The sequence below is a fragment of the Macrobrachium rosenbergii genome, chromosome 15 (assembly GCF_040412425.1).
Source record: "Macrobrachium rosenbergii isolate ZJJX-2024 chromosome 15, ASM4041242v1, whole genome shotgun sequence".
Lineage (NCBI taxonomy): Eukaryota > Metazoa > Arthropoda > Malacostraca > Decapoda > Palaemonidae > Macrobrachium > Macrobrachium rosenbergii.
The window spans coordinates 57,743,635-57,767,503 of NC_089755.1; the positions used below are offsets into that span (position 1 = coordinate 57,743,635).

The following is a 23,869-nucleotide window of genomic DNA, read 5'->3' on the forward strand; positions in this document are numbered from 1 at the left end:
TTTTAAGACATAACTTTCAAGAAAGAAAATAGAAATTGCAATGTGATAATTATGCAAACTGCACTTTCCCCTTTTCGCTTTTAATAGCCAAGCTTTGAACATGCCTGAATGACCGTTGCCTAAAACTAATTGGTTTTATGAATTATTATACAGATAATGCTCCATAGATAATCTGTTCGATTCTCGTTCGGCTACTTAGCAACGTAGTACATTTTTATGTTTGTTAATATATTATTTTACTCTTTCTTTTTTCAGTTAGTGGGATCCCTTCTTTCTGTGTGTTTCCCTTTACCTCTTCTTACTTCTTCCTAATGAACACCATAATATTCTTTGGAAGCTTGAATTTCAAGTCAATGGCCCCTGTGGTGGGCTTGTTCATTATGGATAGGTTTTATCCTCTGAATAATAATAATAATAATAATAATAATAATAATAATAATAATAATAATAATAATAATAATAATATTAATAATAATAATAATAATAATAATAATAATAATAATAATAATAATAAGTAGCTTCAAATCAGACTTCAGTATTTCGAAAGCTGGTGAAAGATTTTAATAGATTCCGAGATGAGAGGTTTTCGAATAATTTGAATTAGCTGTGACCCTTTTTTTCATTATCTTAGCTGTGACTTTTTTCTTTTTTTCATTATCTTAGCTGTAACTTTTTTTTTTATTATCTTAGCTGTGACTTTCTTCCTAGTTCATTATCTTAGCTGTAACTTTCTTCCTAGTTCATTATCTTAGCTGTAACTTTCTTCTGTGTTCATCGTCTTAGCTGTAACTTTCTTCCTAGTTCATTATCTTAGCTGCAACTTTCTTCTGTGTTCATCATTTTAGCGGTTACTTTCTTCCTAGTTCATTATCTTAGCTGTAACTTTCTTCTGTGTTCATCATCTTAGCTGTTACTTTCTTCCTAGTTCATTATTTTAGCTGTAACTTTCTACTGTTTTCATTATCTTAGCTTAACCTTCTTTTTTTATTATCCTAGTTGTAACTTTCTTATTTTTTTATTATCTTACCTGTAAAATTCTTCTTTTTATTATCTTATCTGTAACATTCTCCTTTTTTCATTATCTTACCCGTAACTTTCTTCTTTTCTCATTATCTTGTAATCAATGTACCACTGCTGCTTTTATATGTTATCAGTAATATTACAGTAATATTACATCTGATGCATTTATCAAACAGGGTCTTTTATAGCGCCATCCCTTTCACTTGAGGGTCCTGGGTTCGATCTTAGTGCGAGGTAGGACTTTATCATTGCTCTTGTTTCTAATAGTACTTTTACTAAAGTATTCCTTTATTTTTCAACATAGTACTGAGTTTTACTCGCTCTTGAAGAATGAATCTCTGAAACAGCTTGTTCTCTGATTGGTAATAAAAAAAAAAAACAGTTAGGTTATGGTCAGCTTTCTAATCACGTCACACGACTACGCTTGACCAATAGCTCGGCCATTGGTGACCAGCGGAGGTAAATTATTATCCTGTTTGCTAATAAAGGTACAAACGCTACGATCAAGACTAGTCCATAATTCGCTATACCGTGTCGTAATAAAGTACAGTAAAAGAAAAACTGTGACTGAAAATGCGTGGAAACATTTAACGACTTTTTTTTACAGAGAATTTTCGTAAATTTGGCAGCATTTTTTGAAGACCTCTACATTAGTAAATAAAAGGGACATATAAAAATTATAATATTAAAATCTTACAAAATATAAAACAGAAAATCTTCCAATGACTGAAGAAAAATAATTACCTCTAAAACAGTGAACATTTCTCAAAACACTTGAGTTCAAGAGAAGCCCTCCATCTTGAAGAAAAAAAAAAATTGAAATAGAGTAATAATCGATTTCATTGGAATTAGTTATGCACGAAGACATAAAACAAAGCTGAGTCACGCTTGCTTGCTTGCTTGCCTATGTTGTTTCGTCTTACGAGCCCTTAAAAGGCTTTGCTTGTTGGCAAGCAGATGGAGATTTATTAGGGCGAGAGAATCTTTGAATATGTATGCCATGTTGGGTCACTGGAGCAGGTTTCCCAAGTCTGTTTTCCGTTAATATATTTCATTTTTGTTTCTCTCTCTCTGAGCCTTTTCTGGGTCATTTCTATCAGGTATGGTCTCTCTCTCTCTCTCTCTCTCTCTCTCTCTCTCTCTCTCTCTCTCTCTCTCTCTCTCTCTCTTATACACACATATCTATGCAGGTGTACCAAAGGTGAAATGAAACACTGTGTATGAATCCCAAAGTTTCATTTTCGCTGATGTATATATGCATTTGCATATGTACTGTACATCACCTGGCATTGAGATTTTAACTCCCATACACACACTATTATTAGTATCATTTTTATTATTGCTCAAAATGATAATAATGACAATAATAATAACTACCAAAATTAACAAAAGTTGCAAACTCATCAAGGTTTTAAGATTCCAGTTTTAATTCAATGAATTATTTGCAAACCGTATGAAAAGACAGGTTGCGTCAAAGCGTAATATTCATCACCGATTCATCCGGCAATTACAGACCCTCCCTCACCAGAGAATATTTCAGAAGAGATACAGGAGCTGTGAAGCCTCTCAAGTGCACATCACAAGTACCCTGCTAAGTGTCATTACGATGCCTATTGAGAACCTAATTGCCACCAAGAAAGAGTTGCCTTTTCACGCCCAATTTAGCTAATAGGGTGATAACTCTTGAAGGCAGCTGTGAAAAGTACCTTCATCGTGGGGCAGGGTTCCCACAATTGCTGTTCGTGGATTAACTGAATGAAGCATGAAGCTTAAGGTTTTAATTTGTAGTTGAGTTAACTGAGGGTAGGTACTTGATGAGTTAGAAAGACCTTTGATAGAAAGAAAGAAAAAGATGTTCTAGAAACAAGGGTCTTACTGTGTAACCGGGAGTGTAAAACACGTAGGGGTTTTGCAGCCAATTTTTCGTTAACGGTCAAAGACACATGACAAAGTTTTTGATAAACTTGAGTTTTTGATAAAGACAATAAATTTTCCATACAGAAAATGTATTAGAAAGAAATGATAATTAATAGATCAGTGCTCAATATACACCATTAACATACGAAATAATACACACAAAAGGATGACAAATTAAGGTTGTCTGTCTCAACAGAGAGTCCTTTAATATGCTGATTTTATTGTGCATCTGACGTCAGTAACTGTCTAATACGTGTCAGAGATTTAATCAACCAACGAAGATAAAGAGAAAGATCAAGTTACCTCGAGCTAAGATGTATAGGAGTCTTTTATAATTTGCTTTGTTTTCCTGTCGCAGTAATTTCGTCTGTGTCGCGTCTCTCTCTCTCTCTCTCTGTGTATATATATATATATATATATATATATATATATATATATATATATATATATATATATATATATATATATATATATATATACATATATATAAATATTTATATATACTTATGTATTTATATACATATATATATATATATATATATATATATATATGTATATATATATATATATATATATATATATATATATACAAATACAAACTAATGGATAAAAAATTGACTGCCAAGATGCTCAAATATATAACCTACTGATCTATTCCCCCACCTTTCTCTCTCTCTCTCTCTCTCTCTCTCTCTCTCTCTCTCTCTCTCTCTCCCCCAGCAAACGACCGTGATGAGGTCATAGAGAGACAATTGAGCCATCCCAGAGAATGACGAGGCAGTTTTTCTCCTTGTCAAAAGGATGCCAAATGAACGACGATTATTTTTCGACCCGCAAAGAAATAGTGCATGACATTGATGTCTGCAGTTACGCCGGTAATCTTCGGCGTAATGAGAGAGAGAGAGAGAGAGAGAGAGAGAGAGAGAGAGAGAGAGAGAGAGAGAGAGAGAGAGGAGTGGTTTAAATATTTTTTAAAACATGACTGTACGATGGTTCTAGTTGTGTTTAAATGGGATGAGAGAGAGAGAGAGAGAGAGAGAGAGAGAGAGAGAGAGAGAGAGAGAGAGTGATTTAAATATTTTTAAAACATGACTGTTAGATGGTTCTAGTTGTGTTTAAATGTGTGAGAGAGAGAGAGAGAGAGAGAGAGAGAGAGAGAGAGAGATTTAAATATTTCTTAAAACATGACTGTACGATGTTCTAGTTGTGTTTAAATGAGAGAGAGAGAGAGAGAGAGAGAGAGAGAGAGAGAGAGAGAGAGAGAAGAGAGAGAGAGAGAGCGCAACATAATCCGTCATCAGTCATCAATACAAATCCTACCAAGCAATTTATTCCAATAGCATGTACCATTACAACTTAGCAAGTTACTACAATAACCCCCATCGCTAATTGCAAGGTTTCAAACGCCTTATATATATTCCGCTTGATAAGTCATGTGTGTGTGTACGCGTTCATTAGCATATGCATTGTCTTGTTGCGCTGTTACGATATGCAAATGAGGCTGTTCTCTTGACCCGAGTATTTATGAATATTTTCGCTGGGTTTTCTCGTTTCGTTAAGGCGAGTGGAATGAACGTAATTAAAAAAAGAATTATTTCTGTTAGATGGTTTGGCTATTTCAGTGATAATAAGTGGGCTTTTTTCTATTTCTGTTACGTAAAGCAGGAATTTTGACTTTAACTGCAAATTTATATATATATATATATATGTGTGTGTGTGTGTGTGTGTGTGTGTGTGTGTGTGTGTGTGTGTACACTCATTCTTGCTTTACTTATTTTTCCTTTGGCAATTTCATTTTTAATTGCCTCGTGACTGGAAACAAATAATTAGATTTTGCGAGATACAGGAATATAATTTTGTTAAAGTTTTCGGTCTCAGAACGCTCTTATTATTATTATTATTATTATTATTATTATTATTATTATTATTATTATTATTATTATTATTATTATTACTTCCAATTAGTAGTGTCTCCTCATCAAATCATCATCCTTTTCAAGTGAGAAACCTGACAAAACCATCAAGTTTGTTGATTTCCTCTCTCTCTCTCTCTCGTTCCCATTCTACCTTTTCGAAGGAGAATGAATCGCAGAAACTAGTATTGCCTCTTCATCAAATCATCGTTCTTTTTAGATGAGAAACCCGACAAAATCGTCAAGTTTGTTGATTTCCTCTCTCTCTCTCTCTCTCTCTCTCTCTCTCTCTCTCTCTCTCTCTCTCTTCCCATTCTACCTTTCCGAAGAAGAATGAATCGCAGAAACTAGTATTGCCTCTTCATCAAATCATCGTTCTTTTTAGATGAGAAACCCGACAAAATCGTCAAGTTTGTTGATTTCCTCTCTCTCTCTCTCTCTCTCTCTCTCTCTCTCTCTCTCTCTCTCTCTCTCTCTTGTTCCCATTCTACCTTTCCGAAGAAGAATGAATCGCAGAAACTAGTATTGCCTCTTCATCAAATCATCATTCTTTTTAGATGAGAAACCCGACAAAATCGTCAAGTTTGTTGATTTCCTCTCTCTCTCTCTCTCTCTCTCTCTCTCTCTCTCTCTCTCTCTCTCTCTCTCTCTCTCGTTCCCATTCTACCTTTCCGAAGAAGAATGAATCGCAGAAACTAGTATTGCCTCTTCATCAAATCATCATTCTTTTTAGATGAGAAACCCGACAAAATCATCAAGTTTGTAGATTTCCTCTCTCTCTCTCTCTCTCTCTCTCTCTCTCTCTCTCTCGTTCCCATTCTACCTTTCCGAAGAAGAATGAATCGCAGAAACTAGTATTGCCTCTTCATCAAATCATCATTCTTTTTAGATGAGAAACCCGACAAAATCGTCAAGTTTGTTGATTTCCTCTCTCTCTCTCTCTCTCTCTCTCTCTCTCTCTCTCTCTCTCTCTCTCTCTCTTGTTCCCATTCTACCTTTCCGAAGGAGAATGAATCGCAGAAACTAGTATTGCCTCTTCATCAAATCATCATTCTTTTTAGATGAGAAACCCGACAAAATCATCAAGTTTGTAGATTTCCTCGACCTGTCTTGTCGAGGAATCCGGTTCTTGTGGGATCTCATCTTTGGCCACAATTCTCGAGTTCGTCTTCTTCGGTGGGAAATTTTTTGGTGTGTCATGTTTTATGTCATTAGAAAAGGAATTCTATTTTTTTTAAAGATTTATTTGAATGCTTTTATTCCAATTTTCTGCCTCTAATTTGGAGAATCCTCAATACATCAACTCTTTACTTATCTAAAATTTAAGGTTTATCATTATCTACTGACTTTTCATTTATTTACTTATTTCTCACATTTCTTGATTCGTATTTACCTACCTCTCTTTATTATTCTATTGAATATTTGTACTGTTTTATATTATACTCTGCAGACTTTAATTGCATCAATTTTGTTTTCATTCGAATCTCTTTTGTCTTTGGGAATAAATCATATATTAATACTTTTTTTGATTAATTATTAGCTGTCTTCGGTTTTTCAGTCATCATTTTTAATACATTTCAACAGGACTTCTTTCTTGTTTTTGAATGAGCTCCCTCCTGAATGTGGTCATAAATCATACATTATGTATAATGTATTAGTAAATCATTTATGAAAGCTGTACCCGGTAATCGATCGAATTTGAAAGAAAATGATTCCTAATTCATTTACAACGTGAAGCATAATATGTAACAAAGTTTAAACTGTGGGCTCTCTCTCTCTCTCTCTCTCTCTCTCTCTCTCTCTCTCTCTCTCTCTCTCTCTCTCTCTCTCTCTCTCTCTCTCTCTCTCTCTCAGTAACAATAACAAATGGAAATATACGACTGATTGACTGGGAACCATATGACCCCCATCTCTTCAAGAAGTACTCCTTCAGTTTCCTCTTGTTCTTCAGTCATAGATAGTAGAGTACATCAAACAGAGCTACTGAGACAGTTATTGACAGTTGCTGACGAAGGAGACTGTCTGAACGACAGTTGGAAAAGACAGTTGCAACATAATGTCACAACTGAAATTGATCCTCTCGGGAATTTTTTTTTTTTTTAATGCTGGAATTCACCTGCCCACAAACATAATTCTTGCTGGAAACAGTTACTGACAATTCACAGTGACAGCAACTGACACACAAAGACATTTGTAATCCTTGGCAACTGACACACAAAGACATTTGTAAGCCAAGGATTTAACACATGCATATAAGTTACTGTTCCTTTCTGGAACTTTCCGAAGAAGCTGGAGTGACGTGTCAACCCTTCGATTTAGTACAAGAACCACAAACATGGTTTCAAGGAATTCACTAGACAGAGGATGTCACTACAAACGAGAGAGCGATGCCTTTTTTAGGACACTTGTGACTGCAATTCAGATACCAATTTGGGCTGGAATTCTGCAACAGCTGCAGTTTCCAGCCCAGGATTAAACGGTAAATTCTATAAGCGGGTTTCTGGGTACAGTGGAAATTTCCAGCTGGCAGAGTTGCGTGGAATTCCCGGCTGGTTATTTGGCTTTGAACAGTACGGCCTGGAACCAATACAGACTCATATGCTTCTGGCATCTTTTTCTGAAGTCTTTTGTGTAAGATGCAAAAAGGGAAATGCAAGATGCATAAAGCATAAATACCAATTCAGAAACAAAATGCTGGAACATTTACTTAAAAGTTTGCTGGGAAGAGCAAATCAGTTCAGACCTTTCTCTTTGGACACCCCGAAAAAAAAATTAATAAACAGATAAGTAAAATAAATAGATAGATAAACACATAATACATAAATAAATAGACTGAATAATTACGGATTTAAATGCAAATGTTCTTTGCGTTGTTAACACAAATATAAGCCTAAATTTAGGACACACCCCCCAAAAAAAATTAATAAATAGATAAGTAAAATAAATAGATAGATAAATACATAATACATAAATAAATAGATTTAATAATTACAGATTTGAAAGCAAATCATCGTAGCGTTGTTAACACAAATATAAGCCTAAATTTATGTCAGCCACAGGAAAGGAAAGAACATTAAAAAGAACCTGTAAATGTTTTATTGCGCCTTTATCCTTGGTTAATGAATACCTACACGAAGAAGCAAATAAAAAAAAATAGTACATTAGTGTATAAAGATTTATGAAAGATGACTCCTGCAATGACCTCGTCCGATTCCGTGCTTGAGCCTAAAGCTACCGTCATTTTATTACGGGTAAAATCCTTCTACAAGGATGCGGACTTGCTTTCACTCGTGTCAAGGATATGCAGCTTCCGCTGGAGAGAGAGAGAGAGAGAGAGAGAGAGAGAGAGAGAGAGAGAGAGAGAGAGAGATGGACTGCTTGGAGGATATCCGTTACGCACGGAAAGCAAAAGTTCTTTATCGATTGTGCAGATTGTTTGGCGTCGCAACGCAATGAGCAACGAGCATTGTCTTCCCTTAAAGAGAAAAATGAAAGTTTAAAATATATTTTTTTTCATTTACAATGCTTATTCATATCTTGCATGCATAATGCTTATTCATATCTTGCGCATGCGCAGTTGATAGTTTCGTCTGAGTTGGAAATTTATGATAGAATTCTGTGAGTGATGCCATGAATTTTATTTTCAGTCGGTATCGTGAATTGACAAATGAAATATCTTTCGTTATATAGAGGGATGAATCATTCTTGTTATATATTTGTTAAGAATATACAATAACAGGTTATAGTAAAAGTGCTTAAGATATTATATACATACAGTATATATATATATATAAATTTATATATACAAATATATATATATATATATATATATATATATATATATATATATATATAAATTTATATATATATATATATATATATATATATATATATATATATATATAATATATATATATATATATATATATATATATATATATATATATATATATATATATCAGGCTTGCTTAATTACTCCTATTAATATCTGTGTAAAACTACTACATTTAAGAATCCCGAATAATAAGTGGTATTACATAAAGCATATATAAGGTATCTAACAAACTTCGCTAATCAAATACTAAAAAAAAATCCATAGAATAATTTTGATTACAGATCTGATAGTATACCAACTCTCAAAATAATGGGGACCATTCAAATATGTCATAAGGATGAAACAAGAGACTTTTCCCAAAAATTTCAGTAATCTAATTTATGAAAACAAGTCCCAAAAATATTGGATACTTCAAAGATTATTTTCCAGTAATCTAATTTATGAAAACATGTCCCAAAAGTATTGGATACTTCAAAGACAATTATTACATATTTTTCTCGAAATTTCAGGTGAACTGGAAATTCGCTTCTTTTTAAGTAGAAGATTTTTACTGTGTAGCTGTACTTCAGTTTATACCGATCTTTCTCTTCTTTACCTTAATGGAAGAAGGAAAAATGTACACAGTGCCTTGTCATCACACCATTACCTTATATTTCCTTATTTTTTGTAGACTTAACAAAGAATTTAAAAGATCAGTTATTTTGCTCTGCACCTTACGATACAGAGTACTCTATGTTGGAGAAAAATGTACCTTCAGCCAATTATTTCAAAGGATGAAAGACATCAATCATGAGCTACGAATAATGAATCTTCATCGGGCTGGAAACATCCCTTAATAAAGTATAAGAAAGACCGTGGAATTCACACGAATCCCAAATAAGTAAGGTAGCATTAATTAATAAGGAATTTGGAAAACTTATAAATTTTGTGAGATCCTTCTCCGGTTAGGACCATTCTAAACAAGAAGCTTAAAGGATTGTTGAATATTCATGGACCTCCAGTAGGTCAGGCATTATTATTTAATAGGGAATCCAGAAAATTACACACTTCACGGTGCCTTTTCAAAACCAGACGAGACGGAGGGAAAGTATGCCCAACAATTTTTATGGTGAAAGTGAAAGGACTAGTCATTGTCACAGGCCATGTCAGACCAAGTGATCCAGAAAAAATTCAAATCTTTAAGTGTGCAGAAATACCCATTTTAAATTCAGGGTTTAGGGACACTTACGCTAAATCTAGACGTTTTATTCTATCGTGAAGGTTAACGATTGAGAGTATTCAGAATGATGGCTCGAACATTTCCCTTCTTAAGAATGAGGCCGATGAAAAGCGAGAGGAATCCGACCAATTTCTCTGAAGGGAAGCCAGAGAATTGTCTCTGTCTCTCGGTGGCATCTGAGCACCAAAGGATAAACTTCACGTTTGGCATTTTTGCTTCACAGGCGACTGGGCATCCTGACCAACCTTCCAGTCCTCCCCCGTAGCCGCCTTTCTCATTCGTTTGACCTCACGAGAAAGGCGGTCCTAATTTCGTAAGGTCACTCGATCCGGGCGTAGATTTCCTTGTGCTCAAAATAGAAGAAGAAGAAGAAGAAGATGGAAAAAAGGCTATAATAGCTTGTCGACCCAGAAATAACCTTACTTTCGTTGAGGTGAATGCGTACAGATTACTGTTCTTTCTTCCGTTATTTTTCGCACACGCCCACGAGATAGGTGGGAAGTCGAGAAATTTTGGGTTTAAGTGATGGAAAGGAAGGTGGAGTAGGAATGCAACGTGATGGAAGAAGAGCCGTTACACTGAATAAATATATATTTTTTTTTGCAATGTGCCCCTCAATATAAAATTTTTTTGCAGGCTACCCCTCAATACAAATATTTTACGCAGGTTACCCCTCTATATAAATATTTTATGCACGTGATCCTTCAACAAATTTTTTATGCCAGTTACCCTTCAGTACAAATATTTTATGCAGGTTACCCCCTCAATACCAACATTTTATACAGGTTACCCCTCAGTATAAATATTTTGTGCAGGTCACCCTTCAATATAAATATCCTTCAATACAAATAATTATGCAGGTGAACCCTTCAAAAAATATTTTATGCCAGGTACCCTCCAATATCAATATTTTATGCAGGTTGCCCCTCAATATATAAACAGTTTAAGCAGGTTATCCACCAATAAATGTTTTAAACGAGTTACCCCTCAAAGTCTTCCCGCTTCTTCTCTAATGCTATTATCTACGTTTATCACCTTTCTCTTTCCACATTCCTCCACTATCAGCAGGTGCTCTTGTGCCCCCATAATCTGGCCACTGCACCCTCGTGATCTGGGGGCATTATGGGCCATTGGCCATGGGTAAGAATGGGTTTTGTATCGAGCTCATGGAGCAGCACTTACACATAACCTCATGAACAGTTGCCATGTCGTACATTAATTTTTTTTTTTTTTTTTTTTTGTAACTAGCGAAAGATTGTTATGTATTATTAAGAGAATGACTTCGTCACATAAGCATCAGATTAGCAGCGTCGAATAAACTGAAGAAATGATTTCGAAAATTCATGAAAGTATGGCACAAAATTAATTTCTAAAGTGTAATAAGCATTTTTGCAACATATATATATATATATATATATATATATATATATATATATATATATATATATATATATATATATATATATATATATATATATATATATATACATGCGTAAGCTTTCAGTGAGCTGCTTAGTATTTCCATAAAAAACACAAAATCTTCTGCACGCCTTTACACCAAAACCATAAATCAAAGCTTTTAAAATTCCCAACTTCAATTTTAATGCCTTTCCTAATGTTATCTCCGCTGTGGCCACGTCAAGAATGTTGAAGCATTCACGAAGACATCTTTCGCATTCGCTTGGAAGCGCAGGAACAACACTTGGCCTTTCGTCACATTCTTGAAGTATGTGTTTTCTTTTGAGAAGGCCGATCTCCCTGACCTCTGAGAGTGACTTTCTGTGCTCATTTTGAGCAACTGAGTTACAGGTGGAAAGATTCATTCGATAATGATTTTCTGAAAACTGCCTCAGACAGGTGTAGCAGCTAATAGTGTCTGGATGGAGTGTGATAGAGTATGACTTTCTATTAAATTTTAAGGATTTTTTCAATGGTGCAGGTTGTATTTTATTAGTTGAATTATTTGTTAATTTATGGACAATTTTTCTGAGGATTGTTTTTTTTTATTTTTTAGGGTTTTGTTTCAATGGTATATTTTTTAAAATGTTTATAATTTTCACCTGTTTTTAATATTCAGACACTTTTTCTTGGGTATATTTCTTGCAATATACTTTATCCATTATAAAATTATGTCTTTACTTTTTGCCATTTTTGTGGCTATCTATCAGGTATGTTTAGTTTTCACTCATCACAAATAATTATCTTTGATAACTCACGCAATGTTTTAATCAATCAGCTTCCAAAGCGTGAATAATTATACTAACTCATGACAAGTGGAAAAATAGCCTGATCACACTTACTACTTATCCCAGTATCTGCTGCTTTAGACAGATGTCCAAACAGATTCAGGAAACGGAAGCTGGGTACATAAACTAGTCATTCATATAATCTAGTTAGTGTCTAGGAAACTTCTGACTATCTAGAATATACCATCTTCAACAGAGGTGACGTCAGAGCGGTCTTAATGGCCTTGATATTATTTTTGTGTTTTGGGATTGCTGTAATAGCTCTTATGTTGTATACATTTTGAGTTTGCTGTCGTTTCGATACTTTTGTTTTATATTTATCGGTAATTACAATAATTTTTTGAGATCAATGATTTATCGGTAATTACAATATTTTTTTTACGTCAATGATCTATCGGCAATTGCAATAATTTTTTTTTACGTCAATGATTTATCGGCGATTACAATCATTTTTTTGTCAACGATTTATCAGCAACTGCAATAACTTTTTGACGTCAGTGATGTATCGGCAATTACAATAATTTTTTGACGTCAATGATTTATCAGCAATCACAATAATTTTTTGACGTCAATAATTTATCGGCAATTACAATATTTTTTTTGAGGTCAATGATTTATCGGCAATTGTAGAAATTTTTTTTACGTCATTATCCCTGAAAGGGATGATAGGTAATTGCTAAGCTTTCGAACATCGTGTTTCAATTATACTGAGGGAAGCTGACACAATCCATGGCTGTATCCCTTACCACGCTATCTTGCCATTTCTCAGGATCACTGAAAAGGGAGATACAATACAGCTATGGAAATTATAGATTTCCTTCCAGTTTAGGGGGCACCTTCATGCTACCTTTGTCAGGATTCAGTGCTTGAAATATTTTGCAGAGTTTAGAGGCCATCATTTTGAGTTAATTTTTACAAATAATTACATGCGTGAGAATATAGAAATATCTTCACTTAAATGCTGATTATTTCTTTCTAAATATATCTGTGTGTACATGGGTACATTTACAGCCCTACTAACAGCGCTTAATACACTTGATTTTCTCCTTGGAGAATGGAAGATGTTCTGAAATTTGATATGGGATCACTCCATTCACAGCATGGTAGATGGGTTTAATAATAAATTCTGTTTCCTATCCTATGAATAATACTGTTAAAAATGTCTTTATTTTTTTCTTTATAATTTGACCCCCCTCTCTACCTATTTTATCTCAAAACTCTTCGGTTCTACCGATTCCTATTCTTAAAAGTATCGGAAAATCTGTTACGTCATTTTTTCTTCAAAATTCTTCAACTTTGGTTTAAATTCTTTGAAACGTTATATGAAACTATTGTCAATAACCCATGTGAAACACGATAGATTTATGTGCATTTGAGATTATTTTCTTCCGTGGAAAAAGATAACAGGGAAATTATAATGTAAAAATCCATGTTGACTTGCGGTTAGGTCACCCGTGTGAGTGAGTGTGTGAGTGTGTATGTGTTTACATCTGAATGTCCTCTTTTTTTCTGCATTCGTCCTCGTTACTTTCACTCTGACTAACAATCAAAATTCAAGCCTCGATCCTGCGATAATATATGTACACCTCCCCGCCCCACACACACACCTAACTTTTAGATCTTCGCTCATTTTGCCCCAGAAATGGATCGAGATTCTCGTAACAGGACAAAACATCTTTTGATTCTGTACGTCAAACTTTGAGGCATTTTACCGATCATACGTATCTTTCAGAATCTGATTGTGCAATTTCGTATACCGAATCGAAATTGTACGAATTTATCGCAGTTCCCCGAGGTGTAAACCTTCTAGCATGCAAGACCTGCCTTGTTTTTGTACCAGTTTCAAATCTGAAGCGTTTTTGCCGTCCTGTTTAAGGACTTGGGAAACCCACTTGCTTTCGAGATCCTAAAACGGGTTCTGCTGTGTTGCCAAGGTCCTTCTCCTCTGCTTCTCTACGTACTTCTACTGCTCGTCCACCTCTTTATCTTCTTATTTTCTTCTCCTTCTTCGTCTCTGTGTTTCTTTTCTCCCTTTTGGTTTCTTCTGTTCGTACCCCGTCTTCCGATTTATTCTTCGATTTTTTTTTGTTTATTTACATGGCGTCGTTCTTTTCGTATTATCTTTGGAGTCTTTTTTATCAGATCATAAACTGTTTGGTTTCGTAAACTTCCTTTTGTTAACTGTATTAGTTTTTCACATCAAAACCACACTCACGTTATAGTGTATTATTTCGCCATATCCTTCTACTTTTTTCTTGTGAATTACTGTGTATGTATCTATGTACTGTACATATGATTACGTCTGTATAATCTTATGATTTCATAACAATTCAAGGTTAACCTGTGGTGTTACCGCCTGCTTTGTGCCTTGGATGGCATACTGTAGACGACACTAAGGGCTCCCTGCAGTTTTTTTTTTACCCCAACTCCTTAGCTTCCTGCCTTTTACTTTTAAGCTGTCCAACTTCTCTAGCTTTACCGCTGTCCAGTGAGAATCTAGAAATGTGGCTGAGTAGCTTTATAAACCCATTTTAGGTTATAAAATATGATATACAGTATATATACCTTCTGTGGCTAGGTCGATAATGTAGTGTATTCGGAAACCGAAGGAAGCCACTTTGAGCCTGTCTAAAGTTAACAAGTAAGTAAATAAGCAAATGTTTTTCTGTTCCTGTATAGAATAGAAAGAGGAGTCCTTCTCCATTTCATACTGGCTTCAGGCATGGATAAAAAAGGACTGGAACCTGGCACCTGGAGCCTGGAAACAGGAACGGGGAGCTTGCAACAGACCCGAGAAGTCTGAAGTGTACAGCATTGACGATGAGGTTCGAAAGTCAATGTGTTGGAAATTGATCCTCAGAGGATATATATTGTTATTCTGTTCAGCTTTCTCGTTATGTGACGACTAATGGCCAGTCAGTATATAGATGAAGCTGTCTGTCACTGAAGGCATTACTGAATAGTTGATAAATTGTACAAAATCCTTCATGAAATCACAATATGAGGGGTTTTGATTTCGTCAAGTATTGTACATTAGTGAATGAGTACTTTGTTTAATTCTTGTCAAACTGAATATTCTAAATATATCTGGGAGATTTTGTCCTGGTTTCTTTGAATATTTGCGTTGCTTTAAAATGAGGTTTAGAATATTGGGAAAATAGAAATATTGAAGTTTTTAAATAGAGAATGGCCTTAGTTATTTTCTTTTTTGCAGGTATATCACTCAGCAAAATCCCGTTGAATAACACAGATAATAATAATTATCGTCATTCTTGATGAAGTTCAGGCGTCTATTTTATATAGAAAAAAAAAAGCCGAAGCATTCATTTCTTAGTACGACACACTTCAAGCAAACAAAAGCCAATATTTCCATGCCATGCAACATGCAACATGCAGCATGCAGCAGGTAGCCTTCTAATCTCAGGTAGCCTTCTAATCTCTAAGTAAGTAAGTGCATGTTGAGTAACAATCTCTCATGCCAAGTACATGCAAAAAGAAGAAGAAAAGAAAAGTCTGACACAAAAACACAAGAGGCCATTAACCTAAATATGGAAAAAGCATATGTTGCTCCAGCAGCCGAGTAGGGGACAGGGAAAGACTACCGAAGCCGTTGTTGGAGCCCGAGTGGTGGGGAGTGGGGTGTTGGAGATGGTTGGGACTGGGGATCTGGCTTTCTGGAGGTTGGAGAATAGCGGTTTTGGATGGAGGGTCTAGCCAGGTTGGTAATTGGGGTCTGCTTTTTCTCTTTCATTAAGGGAATGTGGTCCAGAGGGTCAGGACTTCCTGGGAGAGTCCTGGGAATGAGGGGGCCATAGTTCTACGGACGTCATCCTACAGGGGGAGGTGGGGTGGGGGTGTCGTGGAGCTGGGGTCATCTAACATATGAGACTGTAAGAAAACAGGGTTTTATTCACTGAAGTTACAGTGAATTACAGGAATTATTGAACCTACAGGTGGCCAGGGAGTTAAGTGACGTCACTCAAAATATTTTCCAAAGGAATAATAAAAATAATAATAACAACAATAATAATAATAATATTAACAACAACAACAACAACAACAATAATAATAATAATAATAATAATAATAATAATAATAATAATAATAATAATAATAATAATAATAATAGGAACACTAGGCACGGTCACAAGATCCCTGAAAAGGAATCTGGAAAAACTAGATGCCGAAGTAGCTCCAGGACTCATGCAGAAGAGTGTGCTACTAGAAACAGCGCACATAATGAGAAAAATTATGGACTTCCAAGGAGGCAGAATGCAACCCAGAACCCCACACTATAAAAACCACCCAGTCGAATGGGATGACTGTGATAAAGCCCCCAAAAAATCATAATAATAATAAAGTTTTCCTCAAACTCTCCTCAGTCCCCCTACGTGACTGTGCCACCCCGAATGGCTGGTTTCATTTTCAATTGTTCTCTTTTATTGGCCTTATTGCGATACTAAAACTCAATAGAGTTCTTTTCTTATGCTGTGAAATTTACGATGCTCTGGATGAGCGGGTATTCGATTAAAGGCAGATTTTATGATCTCTTTCCGAGTGAATGTTATTGTTGTGATTATCCGAGTTATCATAATTATTCCATTATTACATGAATGACTATGCTCTAGTTTTACAAAATGACACCGCCTTCGTGCTGGCTCCAAAATCCTCACTGTTATCATTATTATTATTTTCTTTTTTTTTTTTTTGTCTATCGCAGTCATCCTATTCGACTGGGTGGTTTTTATAGCGGGGGGTTCTGGGTTGCTCCTACCTGCTTAGGAGTCCATCTCACTATGTGTGCTGTTTCTAGTAGCACACTCTTCTGCATGAGCCCTGGAGCTACTTCGGCTTCTAGTTTTTCCAGGTTCCTTTTCAGGGATCTTGGGATCGTTCCTAGTGTTCCTATGATTACGGGTACAATTTCCACTGGCATATCCCATATCAATGTATCCACATCCAACATGTGAGAATCTGTTTACCTGATGTGTGGGGGTTGGGGGTGGGGTTGGGAGGTGTAGACAGACTCTAAATTGCAGTATAAAAAAGCAGAATAGTAAAGAGTAAAAGAAGGTTTTCAGTCAATGGCCCCTGTGGGCCTGTTCCATATGAATAGGTTTCATCTACTGAAACAGTTCTCACAAGAGTCGTTAAAATTCGGTCATTAGACTGAAGGCAATGGAGAGGTAATTATGAAAGCATTCGGACCAGTTTCGTCTTTCCATGTGTGTTACGGTGATAATGATGGGGACGAAGATGGCAATGATAATGAGAGAGAGAGAGAGAGAGAGAGAGAGAGAGAGAGAGAGAGAGAGAGAGAGAGAGAATTTTTGGTGTCAAATGAAGCTGGTGGTTTGCCATATTTGGTATTTGTCCAGTTTATGATGGGAGAGAGAGAGAGAGAGAGAGAGAGAGAGAGAGAGAGAGAGAGAGAGAGAGAGAGAGAGAGATAAGGATTTTGGTGTCAAATGAAACTGGTGTTTTGCCAGATTTGGTATTTGACCAGTTTATAATTGAGAGAGAGAGAGAGAGAGAGAGAGAGAGAGAGAGAGAGAGAGAGAGAGAGAGAGAGAGAGAGATTTTGGTGTCAAATGAAACTGGTCTTTGCCAGATTTGGTATTTGACCAGTTTATAATCAAGAGAGAGAGAGAGAGAGAGAGAGAGAGAGAGAGAGAGAGAGAGAGAGAGAAACCATTTTTTCTCGTCACTGCATGCACGCATGCGTGTGTGCGCGTGCGGACCTGGACTTCATAACCATCCCTCATCACGTGATAAGTTCACTTATCACCGTGATAATTCCCACAAAATTACACCGCAATAAATTCATTCACGTTTTATAATTCATAAGAATAATCGAAGTGAAATCTACGACATTTGGAATGAATTATTGTCCAGATTGCAGTGTTTCCCTCTGTCGAGTCTAGAAATCAATTCCATTATTATTATTATTATTATTATTATTATTATTATTATTATTATTATTATTATTATTATTATTATTTAATTTGTTTAAAAGTCTCTATGCATTGCAAACCACTATACAGCAAAGTCGCATAATAAGAGGAGAAATTCGATGTGCAATCATAGGAAATTAAAGTACGAGGTATTTGGAAATTAAAGGAACATGAAGACTTGGTGACCTTATGAAAATGAAAGAAAGAAATACATTTAGAGTTTAATTAGGAATCCTCTAAGAAATCCTTTGAAGATAAGGACATACACAATTTATCCTTGAATGGTATATATATATATATATATATATATATATATATATATATATATATATATATATATATATTATTTATAATTAAATTTCATATTGCTTATACTGCCAATAGTAATTTCTGATTATCTTCCCTTCATTCTCTAGACAGTTGATTTGGGATTGTGGCAAGATTATAATGAACAATTTGTCAGAAGCAATTAACCAATTCTACAACTAGAAAGCATTTCATGACGGAATTAAATTGCATCTTCCTTTGAAACCCTCATTACCATTTTAATTACTTTGTTTTGAACCACGCGAGTCTTTGCCGAAAGTAGACAAATTAAAGTTATTTTCAAGCGATAATTATTTACCCTCAAGGAATCAATTATGAGCTGTTCCTTACCTTAATAGGATCTCTAATTATAAAGTTACTTGGCAAAACACATTTGCTGCGTGTATGTTTTTAGAGAAATGTGTTCGTATAATGGATAGTGTAGATTTTAAAGTAGTTATGGTGAAGGCAGAAATATTAAGAATGCTTTCCCTTAGACATGCTCCAATGGTCACCAGAGCACTTTATGAATAAAAACAATGTTTCAGGGGTCTATAGATGTCAAGGAAAAGCTTATAAAATATCAGCATCAATATTAGTTCTGATTACGCTTGCAATGTTGTTAAGAATACTTATAAAAATATCAAATGACCCTAAGCTAAAAATCAGTTCCAGAACTGAATGGAAATTAGCCTTCATTTACAGAAGTAATACAAATGGTGATAGTAGTTATGACAGTACTTTGATTTATCGACAAAACTGAGCTAGGAATTCCCACCCGGTACCAAAAGGGTGTTAAAATTCACTTATATTAGTAATAGTAGTAGTAGAAGTCGCGGTAGAGTTCGTAGGAATAGTAATAATGATAGTATTTGCATTTTTAAAACATTATTCAAAGAAGATATCAAAAACAGGTCGTACACAAGTCAACGACCGCAAGTGGGCAACAAATCATTGACAAATACTGAATGATCGTATGAAGTACGGCCAAGACTACCAAAATGTTGTCGACTTATATGCAACCTGTTCGTGACATGTGGACAACAAGTTGCCGACAATTCAAGAAACCAAAATGCTGTCGACTTGTATGCAACCTGTTCGTGACATGTGGGCGACAAGTTGCCGACATTTCAAGACACTACAATGTTGTCGACTTGTATGCAACCTGTTCATGATATGTGGATGATAAGTTGCCGACATTTCAAGACACCAAAATGTTGTCGACTTCTATGCAACCTGTCTGTGAAATGTGGGCGATAAGTTGCCGACATTGCAAGACACCAAAATGTTGTCATCTTGTATGCAACTTGTTCGTGACATGTGGGCGATAAGTTGCCGACATTTCAAGACACCAAAATGTTGTCGACTTGTATGCAACTTGTTCGTGACATGTGGGCGATAAGTTGCCGACATTTCAAGACACAAACTTACCTCCTTCACCCACTCGTAGAGCGTCATCCGCTCCTCCTCGGCGATGAGTTCCTCGGCCACGGGTTCGAGGACGACAGCGAGGCAGCAGTAGATAAGAATGCCCAGCACCCATAATTGCCACCTGGGCAGAGTCAGTCCTGCCCCCCGTAGGAGGCCTCTGGTTCTCTTCAGGAACCTGGAGACTTGGTCCCCACACAGATGGAGTCCAAAGGATGCTCCTTGTCCATATCTCCTCCTGCTGGAGTCAGCACCACCTTCTGTACTTCCTCCTCCTCCTCCTCCTCCCCCTCCTCCACCCCTTCCACTTTCCAAAAGACGGTATCTGTTTGACATAATGAAGCGCATTTGGGCGTTGTTGGGAAAGTTCATTGCAGATTTGCAGGCGTTATGATGAGGACATGGGTTCGTTCTTTTCACACTTTTTCGATTAATGTCATTAGAGTTCGATTTCAGATTGTCATCTGAGTTCTGTTTTCTGCATCATGGATAAAAATGCACAATAATTAATTCAGAGCTGAAAGTTTTGGGTAATTCGTGATGGATTTTAGTTAGAATTGTGTATATGAAGGGAATTATAGTTAAATCACGAACTCCCCACTCGACAATGTAACATTCTTTGGCTATTATTAGGAAAAACTTACAAAATTTTCATATATACATGTGTAAGTGTGAGTGCTTGTGAGTGCCTACTGCCAAGGGCGCATTTAAATACATTTAAATACCTCCATATTTTCACATTCCTCATTTACAAAAGCCCTTTCAAAAGATCGATGAAAAAGAAGAGGTGAGGTGAGCTAATCTCAGCCTCTCCCTGACATAATTGTTCTTCTGTCTCGGTCAAATCCCAAGTAGGACTCTACCACTTACTCCCCTCTATAAAAGGATTTTATCACTCACAAGATCATCCTTTCACACGCAAATCTTACACAGACTCGGCGAATTTTAAGAGCTGACCCATCACGATTCCTTCAATCTCACACAGAGAAGACGGTTTTCAGAACCGACCAATCTCGAAACCGTGTCACCAATTTTCTCTTTACGTCACGATCGTGATTTGTCTAATACGTGTCCCCCCTCCTCAGCTGTGCCTTCCAATCCGTCCCCTTAGTTTATACTTGTATTTATTCTTATTCTGTTCTTATTGTTTTCGTTATTAATTTTACTTCTATACTTCAACAAATTGTCTTTTGGTGACTTTGTGATAGAAAAAAAAAACATGAGTTTTAGGACCACATTTTCGTAAATTGATGACATGGATCATTGGTGACTGCGCAGTTTGGAAGACGAACCTTTTACGGAATGAAAGTAAGCCATAAACCAAGACAGTTTAATATGCACGCTGGCACACACACACAGACACGTGCATACGTGTATACATACAGACATACATACATATATATATATATATATATATATATATATATATATATATATATATATATATATATAATTTATATACATCCAGCATTATTTGACTGCATATGTTACCAAATAATCCTAGGAAAGAAACTTAAAAAGTCCGAAGTGATGATGAGTAGAAGGAATTGTTTCACTCTCACTCTCTCTCTCTCTCTCTCTCTCTCTCTCTCTCTCTCTCTCTCTCTCTCTCTCTCTCTCTTTTCTCTCTCTCTCTCTCTCTCTCTCTCTCTCTCTCTCTCTCTCTAACACACACACACACACACACACACACACACACACTCACACACAACTAAGTTCTTTAGTTTACGCATTATAAAACAGAAAACGATGTCTGCTAAGAAAGTTCCATTTTCTTATACAGGATTTTAACGCAGACGCAAGTAGTTATCTCAGTCTCACTTTACGGTGAATTTGACAGCAATATATATATATATATAGACGCCTTAAACATTCTGATAGACAGAACAAATGGCGTATAAGATATGTAATTTCTCACAGAATTATCTTCTATAGCTCAACTAAGATTTTTATTGCCGCAGTAACCAACGACAGATTTGATCTTACTAAGTCAACCAATGGAAAGGTGTTTCTTCACTTTCGGGGGGGCGGGGTTAGACCTCGCTCATTTTCCTATGCCATTCTTCCTAATCCTTCCTTTCATGCTTAGAATTGATGAAAAAACTGATCAGCTGACTTGCAGGCACCACGGCTTTACAAAACACCACACTGCCCCAAAATGGAAGACTGCAGTATCTTCAGAAATACAAAACTGAGATAAGTGGTAGATATTGCGGTTTTCCCTTGCCTTACTACTGATTTTGAAGATACTGCAAATGGGACCCCTTACATAAAGCATTGAAGAATCATTCTGAAGCTGCAGTAACTTGTGTATTAGTGTTTCACGAGCCCAATAGATGGCATATCTCAATTTCGAAAATTTTGCAGATACTGCAGTTTTCTATTTTAGGGCAGTGACATTTCTGCGACACTGTTTCCGCGCACTAGACGCAGATATAAAGAAATACTTCAACAGTTTTTTGGCCCTCACATATCTATAACCGCTACTTCATCCATTACTGTGTCACTTGAATCACGGATGAGAAGCTGAAGAACCAAACTACCACAGTCGTCAACAAATTTCTTCTACAGAATGCCTACCACGACACTTCACTTCCACTCAAACCACACTGACGACTTCAGACAACGCTGCGCGAGTCAGTTCTGATATCCACAGTTTTCCTAAAGTCAGGACCACTCTTACTTTTCCCTAAAGATAAAACTTTCCTTTTATGCCTGTTCATCTGTTTATTTTCTTGTTTTTTTAAGCTAGCTAATTTATTATGTCCTATTCGGGGTTGGGGGGGGCACCTGGGCACGTGCCCCCCCATGAAAAATAATGACAAGATAATAATAATGAAGATTCAGATAATAATACCATAAGTAAGAAATATAAAAAATGGGAAAAAATAAAAAATCGATTATAGAAATAATAAAATTTTGAGAAAAAATAATAATAACATATATATATATATATATATATATATATATATATATATATATATATATATATAATATGAAAATTGGTGCCCACCCCACGAAAGTTCTCTGGATCCGCTAGTGAACTGTATTTGAGGTATTGTCACTGACGCATAGGTATCTGAAGTTATGTCACTAACAAATTAGGTATTTGAGGGTATGTCACAGACACGAAGACAGAATACGCCCTATGATTATACTGCATGCAAATGTGGACCATTGGCAACATCAGAGGTAGAAAGTTTAAATAATCATATATATAAATAAAATGTTAAAATTTCTCTAAGCAAAATGGGAACTAAGGAGAGATAGGCAAATCAACAGACAATGAATGGTGATCATATAGATCTCTCAGCTTGATAAGAATAAATGATACAGACTGACAGACATATATTCTACAGAAATGGTGACAAAATGTTTAAGACATTCTGCATAAAATGTAAATAAAAACGAATTAATGAATAAATTGAAAGGCAGAGAGTGAGAGAATCTAGCACCCTTTGAAAAATAGATTTATGGCCTATTTGGGGTTAAGCATCGTCTTTTCAATTATTCTATTTAATTCTGTTTAATTATATTTTATATTCTGGTCTCCGTTTCCCTTGTGTCTCAGTTTATAAACAAGTAAAAAATGCGCCGAAGGAACTTCGGCGCAATCGAGTTTTCTGTACAGCCGCTACAGCGTATAACCAAGGCCACCGAAAATAGATCTATCTTTCGGTGGTCTCGGTACAATTCTGTATGAGCCACGGCCTATAAAACTTTAACCATTGCCCAATGGTGGCCTATCCTATATCGTTGCCAGAAGCACGATTAGGCTATGGCTAACATTAACTTAAATAAAATAACATAAAAACTACTCAGGCTAGAGGGCTGCAATTTGGTATGTTTGATGATTGCAGGGTGGATGATTAACATAACAAATTTGCAGCCCTCTAGCTTCAGTAGTTTTTAAGATCTGAGGGCGGACAGAAAAAGTGCGGACAGAAAAAAGTGTGGATGGACAGACAAAGCCGGCACAATAGTTTTCTCTTACAGAAAAGTAAAAATCAAGCTACCTAACCAATCAGCCT

General features: G+C 35.8%; 1 protein-coding gene across 1 annotated transcript in view; it reads right to left on the reverse strand.

Moving 5' to 3' along the window:
* The window catches only part of LOC136846796 (carbohydrate sulfotransferase 11-like), a 67,223-nt gene that overhangs the window by 37,840 nt on the left and 5,514 nt on the right, over positions 1 to 23,869 (reverse strand). Inside the window, exon 2 of the mRNA XM_067118050.1 lies at positions 19,842 to 20,316. Within this exon, the coding sequence (XP_066974151.1) occupies positions 19,842 to 20,210 (369 nt within the window). The 5' untranslated portion in view covers positions 20,211 to 20,316. The remainder of the gene's footprint in view (positions 1 to 19,841; positions 20,317 to 23,869) is intronic.